The sequence below is a fragment of the Megalopta genalis genome, chromosome 1 (genome assembly GCF_051020955.1).
Source record: "Megalopta genalis isolate 19385.01 chromosome 1, iyMegGena1_principal, whole genome shotgun sequence".
Lineage (NCBI taxonomy): Eukaryota > Metazoa > Arthropoda > Insecta > Hymenoptera > Halictidae > Megalopta > Megalopta genalis.
In genome coordinates this window covers 4,594,981-4,615,443 of record NC_135013.1, presented here as the reverse complement: position 1 = coordinate 4,615,443, position 20,463 = coordinate 4,594,981, and the positions used below count along the sequence as shown (strand labels likewise).

Genomic DNA, 20,463 nt, shown 5'->3' with positions numbered 1-20,463 from the left:
ATTGATATCTGCAAAACTGAGTGGAACTGCAAAAATTGCACTTAGTCGTAGAAAAGAAAAGCCATTAAAAAAAGTCATAGAAAATGGAAATAGAGTGTGAATCAGAAAAACACACAATTTTGAATTCAGAGTTAAAAAATTGCAGTTCGAGTGCAAAGGATTAATATTTGCAAAACTGACAGTAAGGCAAAATTTTTAAGCAAAATTTTCAGGAAATCACAGAGGGATTCTTTAAAATGTAATAACGAAATTGAAAGAAATTAAATTTTTTAATAATAATAATAATAATAATAATAGTATATATATATATATATATATATATATATATATATATATATATATATATATATAAAATATCGGAGAGGCATTAATACCTTATTAAAAAATAATATATATGTTAATATATATATTTTCAATTTCTATTGATCAAACCTTGCTAAAAAATGAGTATACATTAAGGTAAAAATAAAATTAAAAAATAATAATATTTATATAATAATAATAATAAATAATAATTTTTTTTTCTTTATTTCTCCCTTAATGCACACTCATTTCTTAGTAAAGCTTGATAAACAGAAAATTGCAAACAAAAAAGTCGCTTACTTAAGGGTTAAGACTTAAGAACGAAACAGAAACAAACATTTGTAGACCAAGCGTATGCTTGCGCGAAAGAAGGCGATTTTGTCGCGAAACGCAGGCGGCGATTGAGACAGAAGCGGTTTCACGGTAGCGTAGAAACACCGCAGAAAAGATTCGATCGCAAATAGAGGCAGCCGTGTCGGGCAATGTTTCGGTTAAAAAAGTTCCCGTTTGCACGGGTGGAGAGGAGGAGGCGGGCGGGGAGCGGACAAGGCCGAGGAGGCTCGATCGCGCAATTTGACCGTTCAATATTATACTTCCGGGCGGTGTTTGATCGCCAAAGAGACGCGGTTTGTGAACGTCCCGTCCCCCATCCGGCAGACATTTAAATTATTCTAAGCTGTTTGTCGTCGCGCGGCCGCGGAAACCTCTCGCCGTTCCCCCATCGTCGCTGCCGCTCGCTATAATCTCGTCGACGCTAATTACCATATTTTACTGGCAACTTTCCGCGCATTACCATGTTTAATGACGGACGATGCTCTGTTTATGCCGGAAAAGTGCCGTTTACTGTTCACCCGTGCATTGCGAATTCGGCCTGCGCGGAAACTGTTTCTGTTACATTAATAGCGCGGCCTCCTCTCGCTCGACTTTTCACGGGAAATCGTCGATCCTACGTCTCGCCCACCGCCTTAGATCGCTTCTGTATCGTTCACCTGTAATATTCTGTTCTCCGTTGGTTCTCGAACTTGTTCTGTCGTTCGGCGAGTTCACAGAAATCTCGCAGAATGCGACGTTTCGTTTCTCGGCTTCTAGGATTCTCGTCGGGAAACGCGAGCGAAATTTTTATTTAGCCACTTTTATTTAGACATTTTTATTTGGCTATCTTTATTTAGCGATTTTTAGCCATTTTTATTGAGTGATTTTTAGCTATTTTTATTTAGCGATTTTTAGCCATTTTTACTTGACGATTTTTAGCCATTTTTATTGAGTGATTTTTAGCCTTTTTTACTTGACAATTTTTAGCTATTTTTATATAGCGATTTTTAGCCATTTTTATTGAGCGATTTTTAGCTATTTTTATTTAGCGATTTTTAGTCATTTTTATTGAGCCATTTTTAGCCATTTTTACTTAGCGATTTTTAGCTATATTTATTTAGCGATTTTTAGCCATTTTTATTGAGCGATTTTTAGCCATTTTTATTTAGATATTTCTATGTAGCAATCTTTATTTAGACATTTTTATTTAGCTATCTTTATTTCGCGATTTTTAGCCATTTTTATTTAGCGATATTTAACCATTTTTATCGAGCGATTTTTAGCCTATTTAGTCATTTTTATTTAGCAAAGCATAGAAACAATCGATTGCCATTATTATAATTCTTCGAAAGACAATTGGGCCCCTTATTTGACCAGTAGTGTAAGTCCCGCTTCTTAGTACGTATTTAGAAAATTGAGCATTTCTGTGATATTTCATAAAAAAATTAGAACATCAGATTACATAATAACCTAGGCTTATTATTATCTAAAAAAATCGAATTGAAAGAATGGTAATAACAATAACATCGTTTAACGATCGCAGTCTCAAAAATGTCACAAGATTAATATAATGAATTCAACGAAAAAAAAAACAAAAAAATGAAACATCAAGTTCGCGACATTCGCATAAAATGTCAACATAAATATACACTTCGAAATGGTAAATAAAAGCAGCACGCTTAACAATAATACTTGTCAGCCGAGGGTCTCAATTTGCGAGGTCAGGTTTGTCTCGTTGACTCGCGACAGGAGGGGGAACAATGTCTCACCTAAGGTACCATTTTTTTTCTTTTTTTGAAGCGGACTCGCTTCCGGTCTGAAATTCCACTTTGCTGCTCCGTGGTGCGGCAGACGGTTGGAAGGGATTCGGCAAGGAGCCTAGGACTCGCAGCAGGGTTTCGGCGGTCCCGGGCCGTGGGTGTGGCCCATAATGGCCATTAAAGCGACATATCGCGCGGTTCGCCGGGACCTTTTCGCGCCGGGCAATAATTGCGCGAGCAGCCCGCGAAATTAGATTACGCCTGCGGCACCGGTGCCAGCCGGAAATCACGGCGCGTTTAATGGCGCCGATGAAATGAAGAAAACCAGCCGGCTGGAGGGGGCCATTTTCGCGCATTACGCGACCCTACGTGATGCATTATTATACATTATGACGCATTACGACGCGTTACGTCGCGGTTAACGGCTGGGTCGCGAGGCCTCGTCGCGATTGCGATCGAATAGCTTCGATGGCTCCGAGCAGCTTCGACGAATCGCATAGTTTATTCGCGAATCATTTATTTGCGAATAATTCAGTCGCGAATAAAATGTTGCTTTGTCTTCGCGAGTAATTCAGTTGGGAATAAAATGTCGCTCTGTCTTCGCGAATAAAATGTCGCTTTGTCTTCGTGAATAATTCGGTCACGAATAAAACGTTGTTTCTCTGTGCGAATAAAAATAATTGATCTCTAAGGCGTTATTTGACGATTGCAATGGCGCATGTAACGTTCTTTCGCAATGACAATTTATCCGTGCGTCTAAAATAACGGATTAAAAAAATCGCTGATGTTCCATTAAACAATTTCGAGGGACATTGGACATTTCTCCTTTTTTCTTTATTATTATTTGTTAGTATTTATTATTATTATAACCTACGTTCTCATCTTGAATACCACGACTTTCTATCGAACGATATTTTTCGCGACGTTACAATTATGAGAATAATTAAGGGTTAGATCACAGGATTACAGTAATGTCTCCCTAACTGACGCTCAGATTGTGCACAAAAATGGACAATTTGGAAAGAGGAGATACGATTATTCGGGCCTTGCAGCTCGTTTTTATAGTTGTTGACGATCGATAGCCATAAAAAACGAGCCACAAGCCTCGAACAATCGTATCTCCTGTACCAAAATTATCTATTTTTGTGTAGAATCTCTGAGCGTTAATTAGAGTGTCGATTAGAGCGTCAATACGAGAGACATTACTGTATGCGGCGAAAGACGATGTCGGATGCAGATCGGTTTATTTTTACAGTTGTGAATTGTCCACAATTATAAAAATGAGCCGCAAGGCTCGAATAATCGTATCCCCTCTCCCCAAATTGTCCATTTTTGTAGACGATTTGAGCGCCAATTAGAGAGACATTACTGTACTCGCGAACAACGAATAAACATTGCATTCTTGTTCGAGCGAACCCTCCTCGAATAACTGTAATTATTCGTCATTCACGATAAAAAGAAAAAAGAATAGAAATTTCATTCTTACGTTCGTCGATCGAACGAATTCCGGCGAACACCGCCGCCGCGGCAGTCAACCCCGCTCGACTTGTTCGAAACACGGAAGAAACGTGTCCCGAAGACGATTTTTACCGGTCTGTTTCGCGGCTTAATTGATACCCGTGTCCCCGTCGAAGTAATAAACGCTTTTCACCTGTGCAGATATAATTAGGTACGTTCGGGCCCCCCGATCTTGATGAGAAAGATCTCCTCCTCCGTCGCCGGGGACGAGAACAGGAAGCAAGATGGCGTCCGCGTTCCAGAAACGACGCGCCCGAAGGTCGAAGCCGGCGCGGCACGCCGTAATAAATTTTTGGCGATGCTTAAAAATTTCGTTACGCACGCCGCGCGGTCGTTAACGAGCTTCTTTCTCCCCCCCTACGACAAGGGTGTAATTAAACATAGCCGGCGCGCGTTCCCCGCCGGTGTTACCGGGGATACCTTTGATACCAATTAAATGACCTTCTCGATTTTTAGCGACCGATTCCAGCCAGCTGGAACGAACCTGATTATTACGAGCCACCTGCTGGAAATTCTGCCACGAAACGGGACGGACGGACCGTGCCCGGAAATGGCACCGAACAGCGGGAGACCCGGCCGCGATAGGGCTCCTGCTGTTCGGTGACGAATTCGGTCATTTCATATTTCGATTCTGCATGCTCTTTGTTCCCGTTTTTTCCAGCTTTGTTTAATGGAAAACGGGGGCCGGGCGACCGACGATTTATTGCTAACCGCGGCGGTGCTCCGTTCCGAAAGCGGCTGGAAAGTCGATGTTCTTCGATACGGTTCACCGAACGATCGAACGTTTCGCTGTTCTAATTCGACATTGGGACGTTCGAGAATACGTAAACGTGATTTGGCGGTGTTCTATTATATTATAGAATATGATATATAATAATATATTGATAATAAGGTATTATATAGGTATTATTTATAATAATATATTAATAATAAGGTATTATATATAATATTATTATTAAGGTATTATAAGGTATTATTAAGGTATTATATATAATAATATATCAATAATAGGGTAATAAGTTCGTAGCGTTTTCATATTTTCTTTTATTTTACAACGATTTTTTGCTGTTCAACAAAGCGTATAATATTCATTCGACAGAGCTCTTTCTGCTCTACGAAACTGTGCTAATCGTCTTTTTGAGTAATTTAATTTTTTATTACTTTCGAGGCTTAGAAATGGAATATCCAGGAGGTAAAAAGCAACATTTTCGGCACCTTCTCTTCTTCGCTTTTCATCGAGGCCCAAAAAGCTGCCGAAGCAGCCCGGGACATTTGCAATGTATACGGAGAGGGTGTCGTAGGCGAGACTACAGCACGGAAATGGTTTACGAAGTTCAAAAATGGCGATTTTGACGTCGACGACACGCCCCGCAGCGGAAGACCTTCTGAATTCGACGAAAAGCGTCTCGAAGCACTTTCGAAGCAGGACGGTCACCGAACAAGTCGTGAATTGGCCCGAAAAAATGAACTGCGATCATAAAACGATTCTCGATCATCTTCGTTCAATGGGATTTGCCGAAAAATTGGGAGCCTGGGTGCCTCGCGAGCTTAACGAAAACAACAAAGAAAATCGCCTTCGAATTGCTTGATAAAAACGCTGCGAACTTATTCCCCAACCCAAAATACTATCTCGTGGCAAGTTCTATTGTCTGGATGATGCGGAACCGATGCACGTGTTTAAGTGGATCGTATGTTTCGGATAAATTTGAATTTAAATCATTTCGTTTCCGCTGAATTTGAAGCTAAATCGTATGGGTAGGCTGAATTAGAAGCTTGATCCTATGTGTCGGATGAATATGAAGCGAAATCGTATATTTCGGCTGAATTAGAAGCTAAATCCTGTGTTTCGACTAAATTTCTATCTAAATCGCATGTTTCGACGGAATTTGAAGACAAATCGTAGGGCGAAAGCGTTGATCGTAATCTTTGACATAACCCAGTGTTCCATTTCTACGTTCTTTGCTTGTATATTAAAATGTCTATATTTGAGCCGTTTATTTTGAAAGTGGCATAAGTCACTTTGTTTTTAAGTCGATATATTTAAGGGTTTGCGTTTTAACACGTTTAAAAATATGGATGCTAACTTTCGAGAAGACTTACTTGTATTTGTTATCTCAGGATACTGATATCTTTCTCAGTATAAATAATTTCGTATAAACATTAAAAAATCGCCACTTTTCATTACGGTAAAGTGACTTAAGCCACTTTCAAAATAAATAGTTTAGAAAAATGACTGACATATATTAATTTTGTCCGACGTATTTTACTGAAGTGATGTTTTGAAAGGACAGTGATTTACTAAAATTGTTGAATAAATTACATATATAATAATAATTTATACCATGAACATATTTAATATAAAGGTTTGATTTAAGTATTTTTTATTTTAATATTCATAAAATACAAAAATAATTAGTACATTTTGAAACATAAGTATAAGTAATTGATATGAAAATACATCAGTTCAATTTAATTTTCGTCATCGATAGGAGTGATTAAGTCCTCGGACATCGTGTTTTGTTTCAAATTTTTAAAATAACTGTGGTATATTGGGGGTATATAATTAAGCAAGTCCATCATGTCTTTGTATTTTTCTGAAGAAACAGGACGAGATCCAGCGTATAACGGATCCATTTCTATTTGTGAATAACGCCTAGGTCTTCCTCTTTTTGGTGATAAATACAAAGTTAGAAATTCATCTTTTTCACCTAAAGTTAGTTTATAAAACATTTTATAGGGAATATCATGGTAAAATCGTATCTATTGAATTTTTAGCACTATTCTTTCGCACTTATGAAAATAAGTCCAGTGATCAAAACTTTTTTAAAAATACTGAAAATAATTCAAAACAATACTTCACACACGTTTCTATTTCTTTTACACTAAGCCCCGTAATTAATTTCCTGAGTACAGCGACTTACGCCACTTTCAAAATAAACATGTTTGTTATACCGTTAATTAGCAAAACTTCTCTCGAACAAATCTCAACTTATCGATTGCAAATTTTTAAAAAATGAAAAGATACCGTTCGATTGTAATTAGTGCTACCATTAACTCGATTTTTTTGAAAAAGTGACTTATGCCACTTTCAAAATAAACGGCTCATTTATATAGATCTTTTTTTATTATATCTATTTATATTTATATTTATCTTGTTTTATTTTTTTTTTTAATATACATTGCTACAAAATTTAGCGAAAATAATATCCCATTATTTTCGAGAACCAAATCATTATTTTTTGAGAATAAAGCTTTGAATGCCTTTTTCGTTAAACTTCGTTATTTAAACATGTCTTAGTATCGAATTAGAGCAGAGATTTATTACCTAGAGAAAATTTCGACTATCATTGTTACTTCAGAGAAATTTAACCCTTCGCGCTCGAGTGACGACACTGAGACGCTGCTAAAAATTGTTATACCATTTTTCAAAATAATTGTAACAGTATTAGATTCGTTTATATTTATAATTAATAATTATATTTATATTTATTTTATATTTATAATTAATAGGCTGAATTTCATATGCATAAATCGTAATAAATCATATAAAATGGAAATACTGTGGATCAGAGAACATCTTTTGGATTTCGAATTAAAATAGCTTCGATTGCAAAGGGTTAATTGAATGTCAACAACGTTTTTACACAATTTTCCATCGAATTGAATACGATTTTCAGGAACGCGATTCTATGCAGAATGTTGCACGAACAATCGATTTGCGATTGGTAAAAAGTTCGAAGTTTCACAGTTCGAAGTTTTGCTCTAATTCGATACTAAGACATGTTTAAATAATGAAGTTTAAAGAAAAAGGCATTCAAAGCTTTATTTTCCAAATAATAATTTGGATCTCGAAAATAATGGGATATTATTTTCGCTAAATTTTATACCACTGTATATTGCAAAAAAAATAAAACAAGATAAATATAAATATAAATAGATATAATAAAAACAGATCTATATATTTATATAGATATCTATATAAATATATAGTCTATATAATAATATAGTCTAATAATAATATAGTCCATATAAATATATAATCTATATTTATAGACATTTTAATGTAAGTGTCAAAGGTTACGATCAACGCTTTCATTTATTTTCATTTATTCCCGATCGAGACTGTTCGATGAAGAAAGATCGAAAAAGAGATCGAAAAACAGCCGAAGGAAGATCACGACGAGATCGTAACGCCAACAAACAGATAGACAGCAGCTTACCGGCCCACTCGGAACGTCGAATTGTGCTTTCACGGACGTTTCGCGAACGATCCTTTGTCCGGAGCAATCAATGGCTCGCGAAAACGCGCCGCGCGCCGTTGTCAATTAACAGAGAGAAGCTCGTACGTTGATTAAAGTTATCAGTTCGGATAATTAGTGATTAATTAAGGGATCGTCCCTTGGAGCGGCGTGGCCAGGATCGTTCCTCGTCATTGGCACCGCTAATTGGCTGTAATTAGCGCGCGGGCCACTCGATTCCACGAGCTTGTCCTTGGGCTCCTTGATCCCTGTGACTCTCCGCGAAAATATTCTGCTTCTCCGGCGGACACGTGGACCGTTCGTTCTGGGCTTCCCGAAATATCGACTGTGAATATTGCCAATGGGAAACGAAAAAGCTTCGGCTCGAAAGCTTGGGTTAAACGGGAACGGTGCGACGATGGGATATTTTCTATTGTTCTGGCAATGGCGAAGGATATAAATATAATATATTATATAATATACACAAGGTGTCCCAAAAATGTTTCGCAATCCGAAAGTAGGGGATTCCTGAGGTGATTTGAAGCAACTTTTTCCTTAGCGAAAATGCGATCCGCGGCTTCGTTTACGAGTTATTCGCGAAAAACAGTGACCAATCAGAGGCAAGATCATTTGGCGCGAGACGGCCGAGTCAATGAGCGGAAGTGGGTTCCGCGCACTCGTTGGCTGGGCCGCCGCGCGCCAGCCGAGCTCGCCTCTTATTGGTCAGTGTTTTTTCGTAAATAACTCGTAAACGAAGCCTCGGAGAACATTTTCGCAAAGGAAAAAGTTGCTTCAAATCACCTCAGGAACCTCCTATTTCCGGATTGCGAGACATTTTCGGGACACCTTGTATGTATAATAGATAATCTTCGAGATCGTTGCATTACGTTTTCACAGCGTCACAGCTGGGAAACGTCTTCTTCGGCCGCCTAAGAAATACGGTCTCGCCGGTTGAACGTAGAACGACGGATGGACGAGTCCCGTGAGAGACAGATGTAAGCAGTGGTGGCGACGTCGACTAATTAATAATTATGTAGGTAACCGGGACGATTGCCAGAGCATTAATGGGGACGCGGGACTGCGCAGCAGCGTATGATGGTCGCCGGCGCGGCGACTGTAACATCGTCACGGCGGTGTGGTCATCGTGTCACGTCACGGGACTTCAGAGAGCCGGAGCCGTCACGGTCCGCGAGAGGATCGTTATATTAATTTAGGGCTAGCGCTCATTAAAACTTAACGATAGCGCTCGTTATCCTCGCCCGATAACGACGTACGCGCCGATTATTATTCGCCGATTATGTCGTGCAGCGTTTTGTTTCGCCTTCGTTACCGTGGCCCAAAGCGGCCCGATTATTACGGGGCTTCGCTCTTTTCCCGCCGATGGCCCCTCAATACCGATGGCTCCTCCGGGGCCCGATGGCCAATCGTGCCCCGCCGGTCGCCACTCCGACGTTCCATCTTATCCTTCGCGACGACCGTCCTCCTCTCGTCGGATTCTTCGTGGCAAACCATTTTTCTGTCGTGTTCGTGTTGCGCCCGCGCGAAAAATATTTCCTCTCGTTTCCTTATAGCTTTATTGTTTATTTTTTTTGGTTTATTCATTTGTTTCTTTCCTGTCTCCTTTTCGGGCTCGTTGTCTTGTTAATTATTCGCGTCGGAGAGACGTCGCCGAGCAATCTTTGCTACTTTGTTTTGCGCTTTGTTTTTACGGAGATTTTATACAGAATTTTGCTATAATTCGGTTACATTGTAATTCAACTGCGCTGCGGTTCGATTACATCGTAATTCGACTGCGCTGTAATTCAATTACACAGTTCAAAGCTACAAGATTGATTTCTTATTTATGAACACATTTTCAATTGTTGCTTATTAATTCTCTCATTTAATTCTCTAATTGGTCTAATTTCTCTGATTTTTTTCTGATAATTCTCTGTAAATAAATATTATATATAATATTTTTATATAATAAATATAAATATATTATATTAATTATTAATAATATATATACTATATTATAGTATATATACTATAAGTTCGTCTCGACGTCGTCAACAATACTAAAAAGTGAAAACAACCTAATTTCATTTTTAAAAAAGCAACGGTGACCTCGTTCTTTTATGTAAAATCAATTCGTTTTTAAATTTAAGCAATTGCAATTTCTTGTCGGTTGAATACTAATTAACTTTGGTACGAAACATCTTTTTGTCAGACCATCGGAAGGAATTAATAATATATTTAATATATATGTTATATACATATGTATATTGAATAATATCCGAAAGAATTAAAATAAATACACGCAGAAATAAAAATAAGTAAAGACACAGAATTCAGTCGCAGCGCTCATCTTTGAATTCGAGATTAGAGATAAAATTAAAAAAAAATTAAATTAGTGTACTACATATACTATATTATATATATACTATGTATACTATATTATACTATTTTTTTTTATTGTACTATATTATATGATATATTCTATATTATACTATTTATTTATTTTTTAGTATAGTACATTATACTATTTATTCTATTTTAATTATACTATATTATACTATACCATTTTATATCATACTATTATACTATATTATAATTAAACATGGTACTAAACATGGCCAGAACTGTCACACAAGTGGCCACGAACAGTGAAAAATGCATATTTTACGAATCTTGTAATAATTCTCTAATCACTTTGTTACCCTATCGCAGGGTAAATATCGAAACTAAAGCCACATAATAACCAATCTGTTAAAACCTGTACATTTCTTACGTGACACAACAGTTCAAGAATATTCCTATAAATCCTTCAACGCGGTCAGAACCGGTACATCTGCCCTAACGAAGCTCGGAACGTGCGCGCGTACGATTGAAGGAAAGAAACTGGAAATTCGCGGAGCCGCGATTCGCGTTGCTTTCGTGCCGTGGACACGAGCAAACAACGGAACAGAATGAGATTGGCGAGAGGTTAGCGAAATAACGCTGTCGCCAGCAAAAAGCGAGCGCGCCCGTAGCGCGGCGTGACGAAGAAGGGCGCAGAAAAATCATCCGGGGACGGCTGGCGACAAACAAGTCCGTCGTCGTCGTCGTCGTCGTCGTCGTCCCGTGCCGGCCGGAATGAAAATGGCCGGTCCATTATTCGAAAGTAGACAGGAAGAACTGAAGGACTCGTCGGCGAAACTTCTCGGGGACTTTCGCAAGCGTCGCGAGTCGCCTCAGAGATTATCACGTCCTCTCTCACCCTTTTCCTGGACACCGGGTCTCTCCTTTTCTTGCTGCTCCTTCTCACCCCCTCGACGTCCTTCTCTCCCTCTCTCTCTCTCTCTCTCTCTCTCTCTCTGTCTGTCTTGCTCTCTTGCTCTCTTCCTCTTCCTCTTCTGGCTCCGTTTTCCGCGCGACTCATCTTGCATTCTACGAGGATTAAGGCTGACGGCATTCCCGGGTTTAATAAGTGTCGCCCGAATGACGTGAATTAGTCCAATATGTCTGAAGCTCCCGGTAGCAACAATTCAGGCCCGCTGCATCGCGTAATTAAAATTACTCCGCGCGTCATACTTTACGTCAGGGGCCGCTATGCTGCCGGAAAAGGGGCGTGATCGAGGGGGCGGGCGGCAGGGGGCTCGGTTGTCGCGACGTCCTCGCAGTAATTGAAGGCCCCGTGGGGGTGGCAGGCACGTAGCCGAGCTACGGGCTCGCGTCGGGCTCGGGCTCGGGCTCGGGACGAGCTGCGCCGGAGCATGCACGAAAATCGGCCGAGGACCCGAGCGAGGCTTCGAAAACCATTGCCTGTTTCAATGGTCTCCAGTACTTTTTTTTCTCGCTAAATTACATGCTGCGGCTGTAGATCATGCGTGCCGAGTTCTCTAGATTTGCAGTGTTTCAGATATTAGATGTGTTCGACGAGTATACTCGTTACGGAGACGTGGCAGTATTTTGTCTCGGGACGAGTATACTCGTCGTTATTTAAATTGTAATTTTAGTGGAAACACGCATTTGTCACTTTTAATCGGTTAGCTGTGTTCGACGAGTACACTCGTCATGGAGAAGAAGTAGTATTTTGTGTTGGGACGAGTATACTCGTCGTTATTTAAATTGTAATTTTGGTGGAAACAAGCATTTGTCATCTTTAAACAGTTAGCTGTGTTCGACGAGTATACTCGTCATGGAGAAGAAGTAGTATTTTGTGTTGGGACGAGTATACTCGTCGTTATTTAAATTGTAATTTTGGTAGAAACAAGCATTTGTCATCTTTAAACAGTTAGCTGTGTTCGACGAGTATACTCGTCATGGAGAAGAAGTAGTATTTTGTGTTGGGACGAGTATACTCGTCGTTATTTAAATTGCAATTTTAGTGGAAACATGCATTTGTCATTTTTAACCAGTTAGTTATCTTCGACGAATATACTCGTCACGGAGAAGAGGTAGTATTTTGTGTCGCGACGAGTATACTCAAATTTCAAGATAATATACAAGATAATATAATATTCAAGATGATATAATATTGGTCATTATACAATACATCCAAACTGCCATTATGTATCGTTCCTTTCTATAGCAGCAATTTGAATTTTTAACTCTTAGAGGTTAAATTTTTCCTGCGTTTTTCGTTTATTATGTATACTGTATATGTTGATGTTAAGTAAATAAGTAAATAGTAAAGTATAAAGTAATAAAATTGTTAATTTTATAAAATAAAACCATCTTTTTGATCCAATCGTTATCTTAAACCTTAGCGTCGACGTAGCAATGAATCGCATAGGCGTAAGGACTAGCACGAGGAAATTCACGGCAACCCGAAATTTGGCATTCTAGGGAGGATTTTCTGTACGCGCGAGCAGCTTTAGTTTTTCTCGTTGGTAATAGATCGTTTATTTTATCAAAGATCAATGTTTGCCTTATCGTGGTCGGATCGCAAAAACGATGGAGCACAGTTTTAACGCGTATCCGTTCGTTTTTGTATTCTCCGTTCCGACGTCAGAGCAAACATTGTTCCCCCTCCGACCGAATATAATGCCGCGTGCTCGTGATCTCGAATAGAATATTCATTGTCTGCGTTTTCTCCGGGGAATACGGTCCCTCGAATTACAGCACGCGTGTAATACAGGGACTGCTCGTTATATTATATTAACGTTATTAAAATTATTTAGTTTCCAAATTATGCGCCTCATTAACCCGTATATCCGTGCCCTCCGCCCTCCAGCGAAAATCCTCGATTCCCAACACGCCTATAAAATGTTCCAAAGTCACTGATTAGATCTAATTAATTAGCCGCGGCCACGAAACGGAAAAACCAGCCGCGACAAGCAACCCCGGAATTACGCAGACATTAAGCTACCCACCCGTTCGTGTGGGTCTCATAGTTATTTTGTCAGAAAATACTATAATATTATGTAGTTCGAATATACATATATTCAATATACTTTCAGTACATATTTCAAGTGCTGTGAATCGAAAATATTTGAATGGAAAATTTGGTTATTGTGCAGACGAAGTATTTTATTGAAGTATTTTTCAACAAATGTTTTAGGCATGTCTCATTTGTGCAACGTTTTTTTATATATAAATTATTAAATCCAAAGAATAATTAAATAGGTGCATGCATAAAATAATTAAATAGACATATGCATAAGATAATTAAATATGAATTGCCATAAAATAATTAAATATGTATTGTCATAAAACAATTAAATATATATTACCATAAAATAATAAAATTGATATATCCATAAAATAATTGAATATATATTTCCGTATAATAATTAAAGTATATTGCCATAAATCTTTCCATAAAATAATTAAATAGATATACCTATGAAATAACTAAATATATATTTCCGTATAATAATTAAATATATATTGCCATAAACTAATTCAATATATATTTCCATAAAATAATTAAACAGATATACCCATAAAATATTTCAATAGACATATCCATAAAATGATTAAATATATATTTCCGTATAATAATTAAACAGCCATATCCGTACAATATAAACATAAATGTCCATTCCTTCGTAAAAAATTATTAATAGCGTTCCAATATAAATACAGTTGTCACAAAATTTTGTATAACAACTTCCTCGTTCCTACGATTTATTTATACTTATAATTTATTTCCACGCTCGACTAAAAATCAAGGAAAATATTAATAAACCTATCTAGGAAATTTATATAATAAAATTAAGTCCATAGCTCGGTATCTCTGACGTGAATCACAGCGTAGCTGAAGGACCCTTTGCAGCAGTGCGCCGCAGACTGTCGGGATCGCTAAATTATTACGCAGATATCGATACCGAATTTTTCCTCCGGATAGAATCGACCACGTTGCACACACGTGACACATTCGGATTGCATCTGCCGCAATCCCGACGCACCGACGCGACGCGGCGCGGCGCGACGAGGAAAAGTGGGTCGTTGCAGAGGGATACTTTTACGCGCGCGGCATTTAGGGACTTCCGACCGGGGACAGGAATCGATTCCCGATCGATGGGACGTGGTTCCGCAATGTCTTCGGCAGAGGCGTGCGGCCCGGCCGCCGCAGCTGGCGATCGTGCGGAAATTCGATTCGTATGCGATGCACCTAAGTGGCTCCGTTATTCATCGCTCCGCGAAAAAATCTCCCGGGACGGGATGTTCCATTATTTTGCGCGGCACATTCGTTCGAGGAAAAGATTTGCTCCGGGCGTCGACTTCTTCGCGCCGCGAATTTTTACGCGCGACGCGCGCGAAATTTTTGAGGAGAATAATTCGCGGAAATTAATGGCGAATTTTTACGATAAAAACTCGCCCGTTTCGTTCGAATCCGGGGGAAGCGTTTCAATTCGCGGAAACATCCGCGCGATTATTAGATTAGAGCAATTACGATTCATGCGAATTTGCATTTGCGAATTTTGTTTAGTATTCCCACGAGTTTTCAACTGTCGTCGCAATTGTTCCCTGCGATCTCGGTGCGGGACTACTTTTTCGTAGAATTTTCTCACAACCGTCAGCCTCGGCCTGATTAATCAGATAGCTCCCGCGACAGAACAGAGCTGATTAAGAACCTAATCGGTCTCCTACCTTCACCGGCGACTCCTCCGGCACCTCGCATTCCTCCAACTGAAAAAACAAAGGGCAAAGATTAGATAGTTTACATTTTTCTTTTCTTGTTTACTGACTTATAGCAATCGATTTTCTCATGGAATTATAGGAATCGATTCGTTGACGGTTTATTGTAACATAAATAGTAATTTATACGGTTACATTAGATCATTGTATATTGTAGTATAGTATATAGTATGCAGAATGTTCCATAATTATGTTAATACTTGGAAAGGGATGATTCCTGAGGTCATTTCAAGTAACTTTTTCCTTTACAAAAACTTTCTCCGAGGCACCGCTAATGAGTTATTTACGAAAAACAGTTGGCCAATGAGAGGCGAGCTTGCCAAAGCGCTAGGCGGCCGAGCCAATCAGCGGAACTGGGCTCCGTGCGCTCGTTGGCTCGGCCGCCTAGCGTCAGCTGAGCTCGCCTCTCATTGGCCAGTGTTTTTCGTTAATAACTCGTAAACGAAGTCTCGTAGAACATTTTCGCTAAGGAAAAAGTTGTTTCAAATGACCTCAGGAATCGCCCCTTTTTGTGTGCTAACATAATTATGGAATACGCTGTATAATCGGGTCTCTTTAAATCGAAAACCTCTGCGAAGCGAGCATTTTGTTCATTCCCCTTCCGCTACGTTGTAAAAACCTCTATAAATCGAAATAAAGCTTCCTTTATCACGAATTATTTTCCAAATTAATTCCAATTTATTCCAAATATATTTTAAAAAATTAGCTCCGGTGCGATCGCAATAATATCGGATTTAATAGGTGAATCCGTTCGTTAGGTTTAACAGGAAAGAAGTCAGTTTTAAAAAATATCCCTATAACGTATAATTTATTCACCGTTCATAACTATCTTGTTCTTTTAAAATAAATAATTTGTACAGAATTTAATGTACTTGGTACGAACTTAAATTACGTCGAAGTACACATTTTTATCGTCGAATTTCCATTTCATTTTTTAATCGCGAGTTCGGTGTTCGCTTCGAGCGCGACGCCTCGCGTTAAAATAAACAAAATAAAAATCGGCCGCTGTCAGCTGCAATTCGAGAAATCGTATTTTTAATCGGCGAGCATGTTCGCGCGTTCGGTATGGCGCAGCAAGGTCGCGTCCGAGATCCGATTACAGGAATTTCCCGACGCGTCCGACGCGGTCATCAGAATTTGATTTCAGATCCGAGAGAAGTATAGCCCGCGACAATAGCATTGCGGACGATCGACCTTTTGATAAGGAGAAAGAAGGTGGTCGGATCGGGGAAGAGAACGGGGAAGGAGGTACGTATATATATATATATATATATATACAGTGATTCTCGAGGGAGGAGAGCCAGCGATCGCGTGACGATAGATTGAATGTCGAAAACGAGGAAGCACGTGTCTCTCCGCGCGGAATGGCAACTGAAATGCGATCACGATACGAAGAAGCTTATCGCCGGTTCCGAGCAATCTTCGGCGAACTACGATCCAGGAGGATCCCGGCCGAGTTATTGAAATACAGGGTGTCCCAAAAAATGTCTCGCAATACGGAAATGCGGGTTAGTTGAGATCATTCCAAGTAACTTTTTCCTTTGCGAAAATGCAATCCGCGGCTTTGTTTACGAGTTATTAACGAAAAACACTGACCAATGAGAGGCGAGCTCGCCTAGCGTTTGGCGGCCGAGCCAATGAGCGCGCGAAGCCCAGTTCCGCTCACTGGCTCGGCCGCTTTGCGCCAGCATATCTCGCCTCTCATTGGTCACGCCTTTTCGTTGATAACTCGTAAACAAAGCCGTGGATTGCATTTTCGCCGAGGACAAACTTACTTCAAATTACCTCAGGAGCCTCCCATTCTCGGATCGCGAGACATTTTTGGGACACTCTGTATAAGGCAACGTTCGCCGGTGATTAATCGGAGCCGACGGCCGATGACGTCGCCGTCCGTCAGCCGTCCGAACACGTGACATTTAAATATCCCAACAGCAAAGACCGTGTTCGGAACTTCTAATTAACTACCCACCGGTCGGATCCTGCATTTGCAAATGAGTTCGGCAAAAAGTTTTCGATATTCCTGCATCGCGAAATCGAATCGTTTTACAAGCGCATTATGACGGCACGAGCGTGACTTTAACGCTAGATTTACGAAGCACAGAAAAAACAGCTGCTTCGTTATTAGTTTATAAAAGTAACTATAAGACGTTTGTTCTGATTTTTAACAAGTGTTATTGTAACATGTTTGCCGTAAGCAACGTGTAAATTGAATAAATCTTTGCGACATGAATGATCGTCAATTAAAAAATTAGTGACCCGCCATTTTGACGGGAATTATTTCGCGAAAATTATTTGCAAACCCATGCGAAATTGTTAATCCTATTAGACTGATCGATTTTGCAATGTTTCGACGTCGATCTGAATTCGATATTTCAATTTTTGCGCGATCCGTTGATTTTTCATTGTTAACGCATATATTTGTCCCGACGAAAGCATTTCTTTTCCCGCTGATAATCAACAACAATGCAATAATGCAATAATGCAATAACTTCTGCGTTTGGCGTCGTGTCGCGAGACGCATCTTGAGAAACCGGGCTAATAAATTTTCACACAGAACTTCTTCCTGATGAATTCGGAAGGCTGTTCATTAAAGTAACAAGTTGTACACGTTAATTGGAGGTTGCGATGTAAGAACGCGTTACACGGTCTAAAATGTGATTATATAGTGATATTACATGATCCACCCATGACTCGAGGAATTAGTGTACCGCAGGGAGCCCCATGAATATCCATAGATGCATTATACAATGTGTTTGCAACTCCTGCGATCTACGACGTGGAACAATAAACCGGAGCAGCTTCCACAGGGTGTACAAATATTTCTTCGATAAATTAGGTTCGGTATCGCGACGATATATGTATGTATGTATGTATATGTATCCGTCAAGGACGTTCTCGACGATATCCGAATGCGTTCAGTTCCTAGACCGCAGACTTTATGCAGATTTTTGCGAAGATGCGGAGATGTCGTTTAAAACCGAAGAATTTATATTAGAATAATTATAAAATAATATTAAAATAATATTAAAATAATCGAAGAACATCGACATGTAATAAATTCTCTTCAATTGTCCCTCAGAAATGGACAATTTGAGAAAAGGGGATACGATTATTTATTATACGAAATACCTGACTGGATTCGATTTCGTCTTGCAATTGATATGAACGATGTTAATTTTATTTAAAGATGCGTAAGTTGATAATTTAAAAAATTCTTATAAAATTTAGTTCGCTTGAATCATCATTATAATTATATTATATATATGTGTGAATTATATTATATTATATATATATATATATGTGTGAATTATATTATATTATATTGTAATAAATATTATTATATATTGTATATAATATATTACATATAATAAATTATATAATAAATATATAATATATAATATATCACGTATAATAAATTATATCATAAATATATTATATATAATATATTACATCTAATAAATTATATAATAAATATATTATATATAATATATCACGTATAATAAATTATATCATAAATATATTATATATAATATATTACATCTAATAAATTATATAATAAATATATAATATATTACGTATAATAAATTATATGATAAATATATAATATATTACGTATAATAAATTATATAATAAATATATTACAATATATTATTATATTACATCATATAATATGTGTGAAGATCACATTTTCGATGATGCAATTTATCTCTCGATAATGCTGTGCATTTGTGTAGTGAATAGAGTTAAATAGAGTGAACCAACAAAGAGAGAGAGAGGAGGAGAGACAAAAAGAAGAGAAAGAGAAAAGAGGAAGAGAAGAGAACGTGAGAATACAAACTGACAGAGACACACAGTTAATATTATTGCTCGTCATTCTGTCACTAAATACAGCAATTCTTAGAACAATCAATCGACTCGCCTCGCAAATACAAGGAACAAAAGCCCCGAACAATTCTTTAAAAAGCGAACAAAGGAACCGAGCGCCGAATCGTGCAATAGAGAATAACCAAGAAACCGAACCAGAACCAGCTATGTATTTCTCCCGTAACGTCGCCGTGCTCGACATTCAAAAAAAGTGGGCGCGGAGGGCGACGACGAGTGGCGGCAACGACGGCGTAATATTTCCCCGCGAAGAAGGAATTTGATGAGCGCGAATTCCGACGAACTCGGTCACGTGCAAACGGCGCGGCGGAAAGAATTCTTTCTTACACGGCGGGAGAGCCGCCGCCGCCGCCGCCGCATCGCATCGCGCCACGCCGCGCCGCGGTCTCTTTCTTCGGCCCGTTCGGCGCCAGCGTGCAACGGCCCTGGCCATTGGCGCGTGGCGGTGCTAATGAACTTCGGAGGCTCATGTTTGCCGCAGACCACGTGCCACCTTCGCGCGCACCCGGACAAAACGGCGAACGACCGCCGCGTCGCTAAATCGTACGCGAAATCGTGTCGGTCGAACGGAGAAACACGAAACACTGCGTCGCCGCGAACGCTCGCGACGTCCCGCAGATTTTCTGCCATCGGACGAACGCGAATTCTCGCCGGCAATCTTATTGGTGGACGGTGTTCCATTGGGTCGATGCCATAAGTCGCTTCAACAGTAATTTTATTTCGTTTTTTTGGCTTCGATACCGGGCCACTGTCGAGTATATTTGATTTGGAGCGACCAATTACTGTGGCTTTGCTTTGTTTTCGAACGTGATTAGTTTCACGATTGTTTTAGCGACGTCGTAGGCCGATTTGTTAACGCAAACAGTAATTTTATTTCGATATTTTGGCTTCGATACCGGACTACTGTTCAGTATCTTTGCTACGGGGCGACCAATTACCGTGGCTTCGCTTTGTTTCCGAACGTGATTAGTTTCACGATTGTTTTAGCGACGTCGAAGGCCGATTTGTTAACGCAAACAGTAATTTTATTTCGATATTTTGGCTTCGATACCGGACTACTGTTCAGTATCTTTGCTACGGGGCGACCAATTACTGTGGTTTCGCTTTGTTTTCGAACGTGATTAGTTTCACGATTGTTTTAGCGACGTCGTAGGCCGATTTGTTAACGCTAACAGTAATTTTATTTCGATATTTTGGCCTCGATACCGGGCCACTGCCCAGTATCTTTGCTACGGGGCAACCAATTACTGTGGTTTCGCTTTGTTTTCGAACATAATTAGTTTTATGATCGTTTTAGCAACATCACAGGCCAATTTGTTAACGCAAAATCTCCCCAAAGAAAA

The 20,463-nt window shown here is 39.2% G+C and overlaps 1 protein-coding gene across 1 annotated transcript in view; it reads right to left on the bottom strand.

The window, feature by feature from the left end:
• The window catches only part of Pdk1 (Phosphoinositide-dependent kinase 1), a 1,509,859-nt gene that overhangs the window by 982,887 nt on the left and 506,509 nt on the right, over positions 1 to 20,463 (bottom strand). The window contains exon 3 of the mRNA XM_076519275.1: positions 15,191 to 15,229. Coding sequence (XP_076375390.1) covers positions 15,191 to 15,229 — 39 coding nt within the window. The remainder of the gene's footprint in view (positions 1 to 15,190; positions 15,230 to 20,463) is intronic.